Genomic DNA, 15,951 nt, shown 5'->3' with positions numbered 1-15,951 from the left:
ACAGTCTAAAAATTGTGAACAATGTGAAAATAAGTAAATAGAAAATTTGTTGCTTTTGTGATTATAATTAGAACTTACACTTTTAAAATGTCTTAATTATCAGACTGCAGATGTATTTAATTTTGAAGAAACAGTTTATAGTCATCATATGTCTCCAGTCGCCACCAAGCACTGTTTGGTAGCAGGTTTGTACATGTATTCTTTTGTTTTTTAACATATTGAAAACTTTCTCCTTTTAATATCTAGTTAGTTTTGATATAGACATTTTAACCCAGAAGATCACAATTCTTTTAAAAAAAAATAATAAGTATATGCTGCTATTTATATTCAGTTTAACAGATATTGTGCAGGTCAGGCACTGTGCTAGTGGCTAGAAATCACAGATTAAGGAAGCACAGTGTTGTTCCCTGAAGAGTTACCTTTTTTTTTTTTTTTTTTTTTGGTGAGGAAGATTAGCCCTGAGCTAACATCTGTTGCCCGTCCTTCTCTTTTTGCTGAGTAAGATTGGCTCTGGGCTAACATCCGTGCCCATCTTCCTCTACTTTATACGGGACGCCACCACAGCATGGCTTGACACTGGGCTAACATCCGTGCCCATCTTCCTCTACTTTATACGGGACGCCACCACAGCATGGCTTGACAAGCAGTGTGTCGGTCTGCACCCGGGAAACAAACCTGTGAACCCCAGGCCGCCAAAGCGAAAGGCACAAACTTAACTGCTGTGGCACCAGGCCCGCCCCTAAAGAGTTACTTTTAAACCACCAAACTTTCAAACATTTTGCATGACAGAATTTGGCAACTTTTTCAACTGGACACAGTAAACCAAGGAAATGATTTCCTTTTCTCTAAGAGTGTGTGATTCAAATTAAACATCCATTTTTGTGAAAGCACCTGCAACAACAATTTTCGTGTATGAGGAAGAAAAAATGTTTTTCTGGCGTAAGGTATCAGGTCCCCGTGATTCTGTTATTTCTGTGGCACTGCATGAATCTCTTCAGCTCCAGATATCAGTCAGCTGCTTCATCTTTGAAGAAGAGTTGGGCACTAACTTGTCTTTGAAGTCCACTCAGTCTGTGTCCAGAGATCTGTGAATCTATTACTAGTGATTCAAAGTATATCATTATCGCGGAAAAACTAAGTTATTAAATAAAATGATTTGATGTGATAAAAGAGCATAAAATTATACACACACATTGTACCAATACAAATTTCCAGGTTTTGATATTGTACTGTAGTTACCTAACATTTAACCACTGGGACAGCCTGGGTAAAGGGTACACAAGGCCTCACTCTACTATCTTTGCACTTCCTGTGAATCTATAATTATTTCAAAATTAAATGTTAAAAAATAATGCAATAATAGAGTTCTCTTAGTACTTAAGTATAACTGCAATTGAAATAACTTTTCTAATCATAAACAATAAAAATGATTTGAAGTGTATTTTTAGCATACATTTTTATATTTCTACATGGATACAGTGAAAAAATGTCATGATTCAGAATGATAGTTTCTTGTTTCCTTTTGATGATGATTTATAATAAAATTATCTCAAACCATTTTTGTTTTTGTTTTTACAGTTGGTACTAGAGGGCCCAAAGTACAACTTTGTGACTTAAAGTCTGGATCCTGTTCCCACATTCTACAGGGTATTTTTTTATTTCAACAACAACTACTTTGAGTAAACCATTCAATAAAAAGAAACATTGCTAACAATGTATTCTTTGTAAGTGACATGACTGATGTAGTTTGTGCTAGTTGTTAAAAGTCAACAGGGAAATAAAGATCCTCTGTGCATTATTCTTATAAAACTGAACTATTAAGGAGACATTTATATGAATAATGGCTATAGGGGAAGCTCAAAGGATTTGAAAGGTCTAACTCAAAGCCTTGTGTTATTTCCACATTTTAAAAAATAAACTAGTTACGAAACTTACATCAGTACATTTGTTTCATGAACATTGTTTAATATTGTTCTGGCTGAGTAAACATTCTTAATATTTAAGTGCTTTTTTTCTCAGTAAAAATATTTTAGAAAAAGATATTGAAGGTATATTATTTGGTAAAGGTATATTAATTTAAATTATTTTTGCTACTTTTTTGTGAGTATTAGATCATCTCATTCTAAACAACGAAAAGATGAGAAGTAATTCAGAAATATAATTTTGATTAATCTCTGAGAAACACAATATATCAAGAAAACTTGGTGAGATGGATAGCATTTGTTTTACGTTATCATGAATTTCTATTAATATAAGCTAGGTAGATGAAAATATCTGATTTGAATAGTTCAGTTAAGTAACAGTGAATGAAAATGCCAAAATCACATCCTATGAACTTATAGGAAAAAAATTTTATACAAATGCTTTTTTGCAATCATGTATTAAAATATTTTTTCTAGTATAACTTTCTAAAAAGAAAACATTTTTATTCTTCAAAATATTTATCTTTTATGGTTTGTTGCGGTGGCTTTTTGTTGTAGAGATAAGTGAGCTTGAGCTATATCACTTATTGATGGATTGACCTACTAGGCTAACAGCTGTATTTAAAAAGGAAGACTCACTTGCTCTGACTGTTCTTTCCAAAGCAAAACCAGGCCTTTTATAAGAAAATACCATGTGTGAGATGCCCCATAGACTTCACATTAATATTTGAAGATATTGTAAATGTGAAAAAATGATGATCATATCGATTTCTTTTTAATATTTACTCTTCACTTTCTTCAGAATCAGACAAACTTAACTGCAGTATATCTTTCGATTTTTCAAATATTTTGTAAGACTTTTATACAGTTGTATTTGCAGGTCACAGACAAGAAATATTGGCAGTTTCCTGGTCGCCACGTTATGAATATATCTTGGCAACTGCAAGGTAAGATGCAAATTATTTGATTTTGAAGTTAATAATTAATGATCAGCATTTTTAAAAGACTATATTTATGAAAGATGCATATTTAGTTATTAATTAGGCCCTTAAAAATAAAATAATTGTTACAGATTTTAATTCATATCACCAAAAGAAATCTTTTCTTTATGTCATAATCCTAATCCTGACTATCCATCTTGAAGGTCCTCACCTTTTAAAAGAGAAAACGAGAGAATCTGTGTAGCAATGCAAATCTACTAGTACGTGCTATTGTAAAACAACTGTGTTTTATCATTTTTTCATACAAAAGTATAGTACTCTGTTAATTTAAAAATACTAGCATCTTAATTCATTTTCTTTAACCCAGAATTGTTTTGAATCTGATTTAACACATCCATCCGTTCGTTGATTCAATTTACTAATATTTAATAACTGTCTACCATGTGCCAAGCATTGTGCTAGGGACACAAGGGTAACCAAGGCATAGTCCCTTTATGAAGCTAACAGTCTAATGAGAGGAATAGTCAGAAAAATCAGCAATTACAGGACATCCTGAAAAATGCTTTAATGGAGGTACATCTCTGGTAGGTATAATATGGGAAAAGAGAGCAAGAGCACTTAACTCTGAGAGGATCAAGGGATTTGGAGAGTTTTGTTGGCTGAAGGGAAGAGCGTTGCATATTTAAATGCTGAGGAGAAAGTACCAATAGGAAGAAATTGGTGAAGATAAGAAATGGAGGGAATAATTGGTGCATCAGGACCTTCAGTAAACGGGAGTATCAAGGACCTTGAATAAACAAGTAGTATCAAGGGTCCAGATAGAAGGGGGACACTTGATTTGGCACATGAAGGGCATTGTGAGACTAAATGGAACGAGGAAAAGATAGGCGTGAATACAGTTAAATTTGTGGCTCGTGGAGTAGAACTTGATGTCATCTATTGAAAATAGTGGAATGGGGATGCAATTTTGAGAGAAAGTAGTAAAGATTTGGAGTTACAGTTTTAGTGAATGGGAGAGGGAGATGATTGGGGCATATAGAATTGCTGGTCAGTGTTGTGTGCTCAGTTGACGGTGTAGACCACAGCTGTACTAAGCTACAGAAATCAGAACATTAAATGACGCAGACTTAACAATTGTCTGAAAATTGTTGAAATCGTGGGTATAAGGAAGGAAATAAAATCACAAAAAGGCTTGGAGAGATCAAGGACCCAATGAGATAGTAATATGAGTGTCAGAGTAAGAAAATTAAAAACCTGAAGAACTAGGAAGTAGCAGTCGAAGATTTTGATATAGACATTTTAATAAACTTTTTGCAGAGGAATTATTACAAAAGCTATTCATATTAGTTTTATAAAAATACATGTCTGGATTTTTATAAAGCTGCCAGCCCTCCCTCTCTCAGTTTAGTCCCCAAAGAAGCTTCTGTTAATTGTTTGCAGAATGTGACACTGAAATTTATGATTTCTGAATAGAACAAGGTCTAGAATGTAGCCTTAAGAAGAGTGGCTAAAGAGGTGTGATGGTGAGGAGTTAGGTGCTGGTTGTGGGTCCCTGCTAGAGTGGGTTTACATTGTTTGTGCCTAACTTGATTTTTCCTCAAATCAGAGGGAAGCTGAGAGGCTTTTAATTCTCAGAGTATCTCAGGAGTTTGAATCAGTACCACAATGGACCTAGTAATTAATCTTAGGAATCAGATATGTCCAAATATAATCTATTTTAGAACAGACTTAAATCCTCAGACTTATCCCATTGCAGACGTTTTCCCCAGGTGGAAAGAAAGAAAACCAACATGAGAATGGGTATTGCTAGCTTTTTGCTGACTATTCTAGAAGTTGGCTAGGTTTGGTGATCTGTGAAAAGACTCAAGGTTATAGGAAGAGGTAAACTCTTCCTGTATACATGTAAACTTTTATGTATATATAAAAAGATTGATAAATGAGAAATAGGCTTATAAAATACAATGTAATGCTCCTTCTAATTAAAATGGCCTGGATAAACCCAATGGGTTAGAATATTGTTGGGGTCTTTGTGAGGACATGATAGCATCAGTAGATTTTTGTTTTCTTTAGGAATAGATTAGAAGCTGAAATTGATGTGTGATCATGATTTTCCTTTCTTCTTTTCACTTACTTGAAATAAAATGAAAGTGTCTAATTTCTAGGATACATTAAATTTAGTTCTCATAAATCTGGCAAAGATTGATTTGAGTACAGGAAACCAAATAAAAATATATTGTCCTTATTATTCACCCTGTTCTCAATTTTTTTCATATAAAAAGAAAAAAACACCAAATTCCTGCCAAATAGATTCTTAAACAAAATGAAATTAGTTAACTGCTTGATTGTCCAGATGATATTTGAATAACAAACAATAGAAAGGATGTAGTAATAAACTTGCTAAGGAACAAGCTCCAAGCCTATCTAGTCCTTGGGGAGAAAGATGCTCATGGCATTAAAAACAACATAAAAAGCAGCAGAATTCTGTCCTTGTGATCTAAAAAAAGGTTTCTGGGGAGGGGGGGAGTATTTTTTCACTTCTTTGTGCTGCTATTGAACATTTGCTGAAAAGGCAAAAGTACAACAGCCCAAGTGTACAAATATATTTGCGCTAGTATGCTGAGACCTCTGTATGCCATAATACTGGAAAGGTCAGTGAAAAGTACAGTCACTATCCCAGCTATATATGTCAATGTAACATTTATTTCTTCTCAGTGCTGACAGTAGAGTAAAATTATGGGATGTGAGGAAAGCATCAGGATGTTTGATTACTCTTGATCAGCATAATGGAAAAAAGTCACAAGCTGCTGAATCAGGTAATGAAGAATGCATTAATATAGAAATATAACAATGATAGTATTTTTATATTGAAAATTTTGAATTGAAAGCAAATAAACATATAAGTTGCAATTTTTGCAATTTTTATGATTTAATAAAAAAGCATTCACGAGGGCCGGCCTGGTGGCATAGCGGTTAAGTTTGTGCGCTCTGCTTCGTTGTCCCGGGGTTCACAGGTTCCCATCTGGGTGTGGCCGGACGCACCACTTGTCAAGCCATGTTGTGGCGGCGTCCCATATAAAGTAGAGGAAGATGGGCATGGATGTTGGCCCAGGGCCAGTCTTCCTCAGCAAAAAGAGGAGGACTGGCATGGGTTGTTAGCTCAGGGCTAATCTTCCTCACAAAGGAAAGAAAAAAGCATTCACAATAAATTAGTTTCTAAATTTACATAAACCAAATTATGGTCGTCTTTCTTCAAGATGCAGGTAAGTGTGGCATTTCATCTGCCCCTGAATTTTCTTTTTTTTTTTTTTTTTTTTAAAGATTTTTTTATTTTTTTTTTTATTTTTTGCCCCCAAAGCCCCAGTACATAGTTGTCTGTCACAGCTGCACATCCTTCTAGTTGCTGTATGTGGGACTCGGCCTCAGGCTGGACAGAGAAGTGGTGCCTTGATGCACACCCGGGATCCGAACCCGGGCCGCTAGCATCGCAGCGCGCGCACTTAACCACCAAGCCACAGGGCCGGCCATGCCCCTGAATTTTCAAATGTAGAAACTTTTTTGGATTAACCTGGATTAATCCAGGTAATTTTTTGGATTACTTTTTTTTCCCTCCAGTGAGGCCTACTAATACAAATTCAGTGCCACTTAGGAAGTTACAGTAAATTAAAGGAATAGTAACATTTTGTGGCCATTGTGTCAAAATAAAATTTGCAAGCTGTGTTAAATGTAAGTTAGCTGCAATCTAGGTGACAAAGTACCTTAATTGCATTTTTACAATAGAATTTAATTTCTGTGTAGGTTAAAATTCTGATTCAAAATTAATTCTGGACCAGAAATATGTTAGGATGAACTATATGAAACCTTTGATTGTTTTAATAATCTTTTTAATTAAATCAGTCGGCTTTTGAAAATTATGCTTTCTCAAACTTGTTCATTTTGAAAGTAATATAAATTTTGGTTGAGACTGGAACAGTTATTCTTTCCCTGTCAAAGGTTTTTTTAAGAAATACTAGTATTATTGGTTGTTAATAGTCTGTGGAATGCTTTTTAAATTAAAAATGGAAATAGTATATAAGAAGTTTGAAACATGTTTAATTTAAAATTTTAGTGTTAGGCTATGCATTTAATTTAGTTTGATAGCACAGCTTACTCTCCAAAGAAAAACTGTATTTGGCAGGATTTTTTTCCTTTGGTTTTCCTTTATTTTTATGGTTCTAATTTATATAGCTTATCATATTCAAATAATCCAAAGGGATGATTAATTTTAAATATAATCAACATATATTTTAAGTAATTCAGATAATTTTCCTTTAATCTGTTTAAATAACTATATCATCAAGCATTAAATGTGTGTTGAATACAAGAAGAGATAAACTGAATTGTATTTTTCATTGCAGCAAATACTGCTCATAATGGGAAAGTTAATGGCTTATGTTTTACAAGTGATGGGCTTCACCTCCTCACTGTTGGTACAGATGATCGAATGAGGCTCTGGAATAGTTCCAATGGAGAAAACACACTAGTAAGAGATTTTAGATCTCCAACTTTTTGGATATATATTAAAGAAATGGATCTGTGACATATACTTGATGTTTTTCTGTAGATTTAACTCTGTTTCTTGCCTCTGAATCACGGCTTTCTTTTTATAATATTTTTCCGTTATGTGAACTAGTAGTTCTCAACTCAGGACAACCCACCCCACCTCACCCCCACCACATTCTCCCTACTTAGTGGAGAATCACTGCCCTCCTGAGCCACTGTACATAACGAGTGTGTACCATATCTCTCAGGTATGTTGGAGAAGAGTAAAAGATTGAGAACAAGATGTAAATTAAAGTTATAAATAGTCAAATTTTATACTATGTATGACTTGTAAACAAAATCCAGAATGAATGTTGTAGTACCAGAACATAAAGTACTGGAATAAATGTGTTTTAAAGGTGCTAGATTCTTAGTGGTAATTAATTTCTAGTACTTTTAAAAAATTTATGTTATGGTCCTTAGCAGGTGTACCTATGGTTTAATAACTTTCAGAATAAGCTACCAAAAGTTTGTAATTTGGTGATAATAATAATAGCTAATATTTTTTTGAGTTTATGTGCCAGATACTGTGTTAATAAAAATTAATATTTAATCTATGTGCTGGAGCATATATGGTCTTCTTGAATCATCATATCAACATTATGAAGGTAGTTATTGTTATAATACTCATTTTACACATGAGGAAAATGAGACATAAAATGGTTAGGTAACTTGCCTGAGTTTATACAGCTAGAAAGCAGCAAAATTTAACTCTAGATTCCACTCTTATCATAATGCTGATTGTACCCAGACTCCTTAAAGCATTTATTTAATACCTTAAGGTAGGTATTAATATTAATCATATTCCTTTGTTTAATCATTCTTTCTAGCTAATTCTCTTTCAAATACTCTAGATATTACTTTAATTATTAAATACTAATTTTACTATAAGGTCAAAATTGTTTATACTCAGTTACTTGAGAGTTTGCTAATCCTTCATATTCTTTTTGAAATTCTTCTCCATCATGTCTCAGGCTAGAAACTCAGGCATTGTAAATTTTAATTTAGAATCTTCCATTCATTATATCGTACTATGTCCCTATCAGGTCACACCTTCCTTTTTTCATTTTATTCATTTATTTAATAAATATTTATTGTGCACTTCCTGTTTGCCAGGCAGTGTTATACAGCAGTACTATCCTCATGGAGCTTACCTTCTAGGGAGAGTAAGAAAGACATCCATCAATCAATCAGTAGATGGATGGATAGATGAATAGATGGATGGATAAAATATATGTTGGATGCAGTAAGTGCTGTGAAGAAAAGCAAAGCAAGGAAAGGAGCATAGAAAATACTGGGAAGTTGGAGTTGCTGTTTGACATAGGGCAGTCAGGGTAGGTCTCACTCAGAATATGACATTGGGCCTGAAGGAAATGAAGGAGTGAGCCATCAGACATCTGACAGGGAGTGCAATCCAGGCAGAGGAAGGAAGAAAGTACAAAGACCCTGAGGCAGGAGCATGGTTGAGATATCCAAGGAACATCTAAGAGGCTCTTGTGTTGGAATAGAGTAGGCAAGAGGGAGAATAAAAGGAGAAGGAACAGGTCTTAGGCTTTGAGGCTTTGTAGGCTTTATCAGGGCTTAGGCTTTTTCTGTGGCTGAGATGGAAAGCCACTTAAGGCTTTTAAGTGGAGAAGTGGCAGGGTCACTTTGGAAAAATAGATTGGCATGAGCGTCAAAAGTGAATGTGACAAACATAAATGATACTGAGTGTATATACATAAATTGTTAATGTGATTTTATTCCATTTTTCTCTCCTTCTTGAAGGTGATACTCATTCCCTATGGATTTTTGCTAGTAAGTCCATATCTGGAATAGTGTGTTTAGAATGGATAATACATTTTAAAATGGACTTGATCAAAGTAAAAGTCATTCATGCAAAGATGACTAGAGTAGCCAAGAAACTCACCTACAAAGGGCACATGCAGGAATTTGGAACATTGATCTCAGAAAAAGTAACTCTCAGGGGAAACCCACTGTCTTCAAATATTCAAAGGGCCATCAGACAGAATGGGAAACAAATTTCAGTCCTGCCATTTAGTAGTTTGGGTACATTAGGTAATTTATTTAAGGTCACATGAAAAACTATGGTCAGAGTTTCAGTGTCTTCATCTTATAAATCAGGATTATTATGTACCTAAACAGTAATTGTAAGAGTAAAATGAAAGTATGTAAAGGGTAGTACTATACCTGCTAAATACTAGGCATACCATAAATAACTACTTTCGTTGTATGGTGTTGCCTTATTAGTAGTACCCTTATTAGTTTAAAAAGATGTATGAGTACACACTTCCAATATATGTATAATTATTTATAATATATATATTTTATTAAAGGTTAATTTCTTATTTTTTAGATAAAAATTAAATAGAAATAGAAATTCTTATATTTTCTTCTCACACCTTAATGGATCATCTTGCAGACTCCTTGAGGTATGCAAACTGCACTCTAGAGACCATTGTCTTAGAGTACAGAACAAGTACCTGCAGGGAAAATTCAGAGGCAGCTTTTGATACAACAAAAGAAAAAAAAAACTTCAAAGTAGCTGTTCTAGTGTTAACTGTTTTAGTTACTGGCATTATCATTCACCCATTCATCAAGGTCTAGAAACTGAGAGTTTATCTTTTATTCTTCCCTGTCCCTTATCCCAGCTATTAAATTCAATTACAAGTCCTTTTAATTCCTTCTTAATATTTTTCATATCTGTCTTCCCTTCCGGCCTCACTCTGGGCCCTTGTGATCTCTGTTTAATTTCTCTAACATCCTTCTAACTTTTCCCAAACTCATCTCCCAGTGGAAGTCTTTTAGTGTTTCCTCAGTACTTTCAGTTTATTAAAACTGAATGCCTTTGCCTTTTGTGCCCAAGTTCTTCATAAGCTGTACCTTCTAACTCACCCGCTTTAGTTCTTGCTATTTTCCCATTTTTTCCCTGTCTTTAGCCATAATGAACTACTGAGAGGTCTTTAAATATACCATGCTCTCTTGCCCTTCCATTCTGCTGCATGGACTGCTGCCTTTGCTTTATTTATTTATTTATTTATTTTGTGAAGAATATCAGCCCTGAGCTAACATCCATGCCAATCCTCCTCTTTTTGCTGAGGAAAGACTGGCCCTGGGCTAACATCTGTGCCCATCTTCCTCCACCTTGTATGGGATGCCGCCACAGCATGGCCCGACAAGTGGTGCATCAGTGCGCATCCGGGATCCGAACCCAGGCCGCCAGCAGCGGAGCGCGTGCACTTAACTGCTACGCCACCAGGCCGGCCCCTGACTTTGCTTTAGAATACTGTTCTTCCTGTCCTAGCTGCTGCTCAGTTTTCAAGATTCATCTCAGGCACAGCCTCTTTTTAACTCCTCTAGCTTAGATGCTTCCAGAGTACCCAGTGCTCGCTTGTACTAAAATGTACTGTGATCGTCACTTCACTTCATCAAATGAAAGAAAAATAATATACAACATGGCACAGTGCTTTTTGATGAGTGTAGTCTAGATTCAGTTTCTGATTCTATCATTTATTAGCCAAGAGACCTTGATCGAAATACTTAACCTTTCTAAGTGTTTTCTTTTTTGTATAATAATACTGCTAATAATAGTATAAGACAAATATTATACTATTTGTATAATAAAGTTTGTATTTTATTATACAAATAATATTTGTATAATAAAACAATCTCATAGTATTATTTTCAGTATTACATGAAATAGTGCATGTAAAACATTTAGCACATTGTCTGATACTTACAACAGATGTTGACATTCAGTAAATGTTACCTGTCATTAATTATTATGCTGATAGTTGTTTGACAATAAAATGAGCTGCCTTGTGATGGAATCTCTGCATCACTGTAGGTATTCAGTTAGTGACTAGATGTATATATTTCCTGGGACAATAAAAGGGATTCATAAGATAGGGAATTGGATTTTTTTTTTTTAAACTTTTATTTATTTATTTTTTCCCCCAAAGCCCCAGTAGATAGTTGTATGTCATAGCTGCACATCCTTCTAGTTGCTGTATGTGGGACACGGCCTCAGCATGGCCGGAGAAGCGGTGCGTTGGTGCGCGCCCGGGATCCGAACCTGGGCCGCCAGCAGCGGAGCGCACGCACTTAACCGCTAAGCCATGGGGCTGGCCCGAGGGAATTGGATTTGCCATCATCCTATCCCAAGTGTATGAAATCTTCCACACCTATCAAAATCTTTTCAAGGCCTTTAAGACATTCTTAGCCAAAAGTAGCCTGTTCCTCTACAGTACTTTCAAAATGATATATATTATGCTCTTTATCACACACTGCTTTTTATGGTAAGCACTTAAAACAGGGACCTTAGATAATCACCCTGCACAGTGTGTGACACCTAGTAAGCGCTTAGTAAGTGGTAGATTCCTCCTTTCCTTAATCTGTTACTAGAACTTCATTCCATAGGTATTGAAAAGATATTGTTAGTTTTGAGCCCACCGGTGATTTGATCACAGCAGTGATTTACAAAGATTAATAGGACAATAAGTTGCAGGATGGATTATAGGGAAAATGCTTAAGGACAAAGACAAAAGTTAGTGAGCTGATTGAGTAGTCATACTCATTCACCATTTCCTAGTTCACATTTGGGAAGAAACATGGTATAGTGGAAAGGACATGGGTTTCTGTAGCTAGATGCTCTGATGAATGTGAATAGGATCGTCACAACTTAGCAATTCATAATTTTTCCAGGAGCAACAGAGAATTTCTAGTTGAGAAGATTTGTGTGTTTTCTCCATCACCCCCAATGTCACTCTACAAATTGTTGCACATTTAGGATCAAAAGACACAAATGAGGGAATGTTATACTTTTATTTATTTTGGGGATCATTTCTTTCTCTTTTTTTTTAATTATTATATTGAGGTCATATTGGTTTATAACATTGTGTAATTTCAGGTGTACATTATTATATATCATTTTCTGTATAGACTGCATCAAGCTCACCACCAGTAGTCTAGTTTTTATGTGTCACTGTACATATGTGCCCTTTTCCCCATTTTGCCCGCCCCCCCCTTCCCCTCTGGTAACTTTTAATCTGTTCTCTTTATCCATATGTTTGTTTATCTTCCACATATGAATAAAGTCACACAGTGTTTGTCTTTGGCTTATTTCACTTAACACAATAGCTTCAAAGTCCGTCCATGTTGTTGCAAATGGGATGATTTTGTCTTTTTTATGGCTGAGTAGTATTCCATTGTATACATGTACCACATCTTTATCCATTTGTCCATAGAAGGGTACTTCGGTTGCTTCCACGTCATGGCTATTGTGAATAATGCTGCAGTGAACAGAGGGGTGCATAAATCTCTTTGTATTGTGTATTTCATGTTCTTTGGGTAAATACCCAGTAGTGGGATAGCTGGATCATAAGGTAGTTCTATTTTTAATTTTTTGAGAAATCACCATACTGTTTTCCATAGTGGCTGCACCAGTTTGCATTCCCACCAGCAGTGTATGAGGGTTCCCTTTTCTCCACATCCTCTCCAGCATTTGTTATTTTTTTGTTGTGTTAGTTATAGCCATGCTAACAAGTGTAAGATGATATCTTGTAGTTTTGATTTGCATTTCCCTTGTAATTAGTGATGTTGAACATCTTTTCATGTGCCTGTTGGACATCTGTATACCTTCTTTGGAAAAATGTCTCTTCATATCCTCTGCCCATTTTTTGATTGGGTGGTTTGGTTTTTTATTGTTGAGTTATATGAGTTCTTTATATATTTTGGAGATTAACACCTTGTGGGATATATGATTTGCAACTATTTTCTCCCATTTGGTGGGTTGTCTTTTTGTTTTGTTCATGGTTTCCTTTGCCTTGCAGAAGCTTTTTAGTCTGATGTAGTCCCATTGGTTTATTTTTTTCTTGTATTTCCCTTGCCTGAGTAGACACGGTATTAGAAAAGATGCTGCTAAGATCAATGTCAAAGAGTGTACTGCCTATACTATCTTCTAGGAGTTTTATGGTTTTAGGTCTTATATTCAAGCCTTTAATCCATTTTGAGTTAATTTTTGTGTATGGTGTAAGATAATGGTCTACTTTCATTCTTTTGCATGGGGCTGTCCAGTTTTCCCAACGCTACTTATTGAAGAGACTTTCCTTTCTCCATGGTGTATTCTTGGCTCCTTTGTTGGAGATCAGCTGTCCATAGATGTGTGATTTTATTTCTGGGCTTTCAATTCTGTTCCATTGATCTGTGTGTCTGTTTTTGTGCCAGTACCATGCTGCTTTGGTTACTATGGCTTTGTAGTGTTTTTTTTAATTATTATTGATGTTTTAATAGTTTATAACATTGTGAAATTTTGGGTTGTACATTTTTGTTTGTCCATCACCATATACATGTCTCCCTTCACCCCTTGTGCCCACCCCTTACTCCCATTGCCCCTGGTAACCACAATACGCTTTTCTCTGTCTATGTGTTGGTTCATATTCCACATATGAGTGAGATCATACGGTGTTTGTCTTTCTCTTTCTGGCTTATTTCACTTAACATAATACCCTCCAGTCCATCCATGTTGTTGCAAATGGGACGATTTTGTCTTTTTTTATGGCTGAGTAGTATTCCATTGTATATATATACACCACATCTTCTTGATCCAGTCATCAGTTGAGGGACACTTAGGTTGCTTCCACTTCTTGGCTATGGTGAATAATGCTGCAATGAACATAGGGGTGCATAAGCCTCGTTGGATTGTTGATTTCAGGTTCGTTGGATAGATTCCCAGTAGTGGGATAGCTGGATCATAGGGTATTTCTATTTTTAATTCTTTGAGGAATCTCCATACCGTTTTCCACAGAGGCTGCACCAGTTTGCATTCCCACCAGCTGTATATGAGGGTTCCTGTTTCTCCACATCCTCTCCAACATTTGTTGTTTTTTGTCTTGGTGATTATAGCCATTCTAACGGGTGTGAGGTGGTATCTTAGTGTTGTTTTGATTTGCATTTCCCTGATGATTAGTGATGTTGAACATCTTTTCATGTGCCTATTGGCCATCATCTGTATATCTTCTTTGGAGAAGTGTCTGTTCATTTCCTCTGCCCATTTTTTGACCAGGTTGTTTGTTTTTTTGTTGCTTAGTTGTGTGAGTTCTTTATATATTATGGAGATTAACCCCTTGTCAGATATATGTTTTGCAAATATTTTCTCCCAGCTGGTGGGCTGTCTGTTCATCTTGATTCTGGTTTCATTTGTTTTGTAGAAGCTCTTTAGTCTGATAAAGTCCCACTTGTTTATTTTTTCTTTAGTTTCCCTAGTCTGGGTAGCCATGTCATCTGAAAAGATTCCTTTATGACCAATGTCATATAGTGTGTTGCCTATATTTTTTTCTGTGAGTTTTATAGTTTCAGGTCTCACCTTCAAGTCTTTGTTCCATTTTGAGTTAATTTTTGTGAATGGTGATAGCAGATGGTCCATTTTCATTCTTTTGCATGTGGCTGTCCAGAGCACCATTATTGAAGAGACTTTCCTTTCTCCATTGTATGTTCTTAGCTCCTTTGTCGAAAATTAGCTGTCCATATATGTGTGGTTTTATTTCTGGGCTTTCAATTCTGTTCCATTGATCTGTGTGTCTGTTTTTGTACCAGTACCATGCTGTTTTGATTACTATTGCTTTGTAGTATGTTTTGAAGTCAGGGATTGTGATGCCTCCAGCTTTGTTCTTTTTTCTTAGAATTGCTTTGGCTATTCGGGGTCTTTTGTTGCCCCATATGAATTTTAGTATTCTTTTTTCTATTTCCGTGAAGAATGTCATTGGGATTCTGATTGGGATTGCATTGAATCTGTAGATTGTTTTAGGTAATATAGACATTTTAACTATGTTAATTCTTCCAATCCATGTGCATGGGATGTCTTTCCATTTCTTTATGTCATCATCAATTTCTTTCAATAATGTCTTGTAGTTTTCATTGTATAGGTCTTTCATCTCCTTAGTAAGGTTTATTCCTAGATATTTTATTCTTTTTGATACAATTGTAAATGGTATTATCTTTTTGAGCTCTCTTTCTGTTAGTTCGTTATTAACATACAGAAATGCAACTGATTTTTGTAGATTGATTTTGTACCCTGTGACTGCTGTAGTTGTTGATTATTTCTAATAGTTTTCCAACGGATTCTTTAGGGTTTTCTATATATAAAATCATGCCGTCTACAAATAGTGAGAGTTTCACTTCTCCATTGCCTATTTGGATTCCTTTTATTCCTTTTTTTTGCCTAATTGCTCTGGCCAAAACCTCCAGTACTATGTTGAATAAGAGTGGTGAGAGTGGGCAGCCTTGTCTCGTTCCTGTTCTCAGAGGAATGGCTTTCAGCCTTTCCCTGTTGAATATGATGTTGGCTGTGGGTTTGTCATAGATAGCCTTTATTATGAGGTACTTTCGTTCTATACCCATTTTGTTAAAGAGTTTTTATCATAAATGGATGTTGTATCTTGTCAAATGCCTTCTCTGCATCTATTGAGATGACCATGTGGTTTTTATCGTTTGTTTTGTTGATGTGGTGTATC

At 35.4% G+C, this 15,951-nt stretch overlaps 1 protein-coding gene across 5 annotated transcripts in view; it reads left to right on the top strand.

Moving 5' to 3' along the window:
* Positions 1-15,951, top strand: part of ERCC8 (ERCC excision repair 8, CSA ubiquitin ligase complex subunit) — a 68,216-nt gene that overhangs the window by 28,755 nt on the left and 23,510 nt on the right. For 4 of the 5 annotated variants that reach the window (XM_087443303.1, XM_087443306.1, XM_087443305.1 and 1 more), the window contains 5 exons: positions 104-185; positions 1,579-1,647; positions 2,791-2,869; positions 5,576-5,676; positions 7,258-7,382. In XM_087443303.1, the coding sequence (XP_087299429.1) occupies positions 104-185; positions 1,579-1,647; positions 2,791-2,869; positions 5,576-5,676; positions 7,258-7,382 (456 nt within the window). The remainder of the gene's footprint in view (positions 1-103; positions 186-1,578; positions 1,648-2,790; positions 2,870-5,575; positions 5,677-7,257; positions 7,383-15,951) is intronic. The other variant, XM_004422857.3, reaches the window with a different exon arrangement.

The sequence above is a fragment of the Ceratotherium simum genome, chromosome 18 (assembly GCF_057802395.1).
Source record: "Ceratotherium simum simum isolate JZ-2026a chromosome 18, ASM5780239v1, whole genome shotgun sequence".
Taxonomy (NCBI): domain Eukaryota; kingdom Metazoa; phylum Chordata; class Mammalia; order Perissodactyla; family Rhinocerotidae; genus Ceratotherium; species Ceratotherium simum.
Note: the sequence above shows the minus strand (reverse complement) of the source record. Positions and strands in the feature narration are given on the sequence as shown.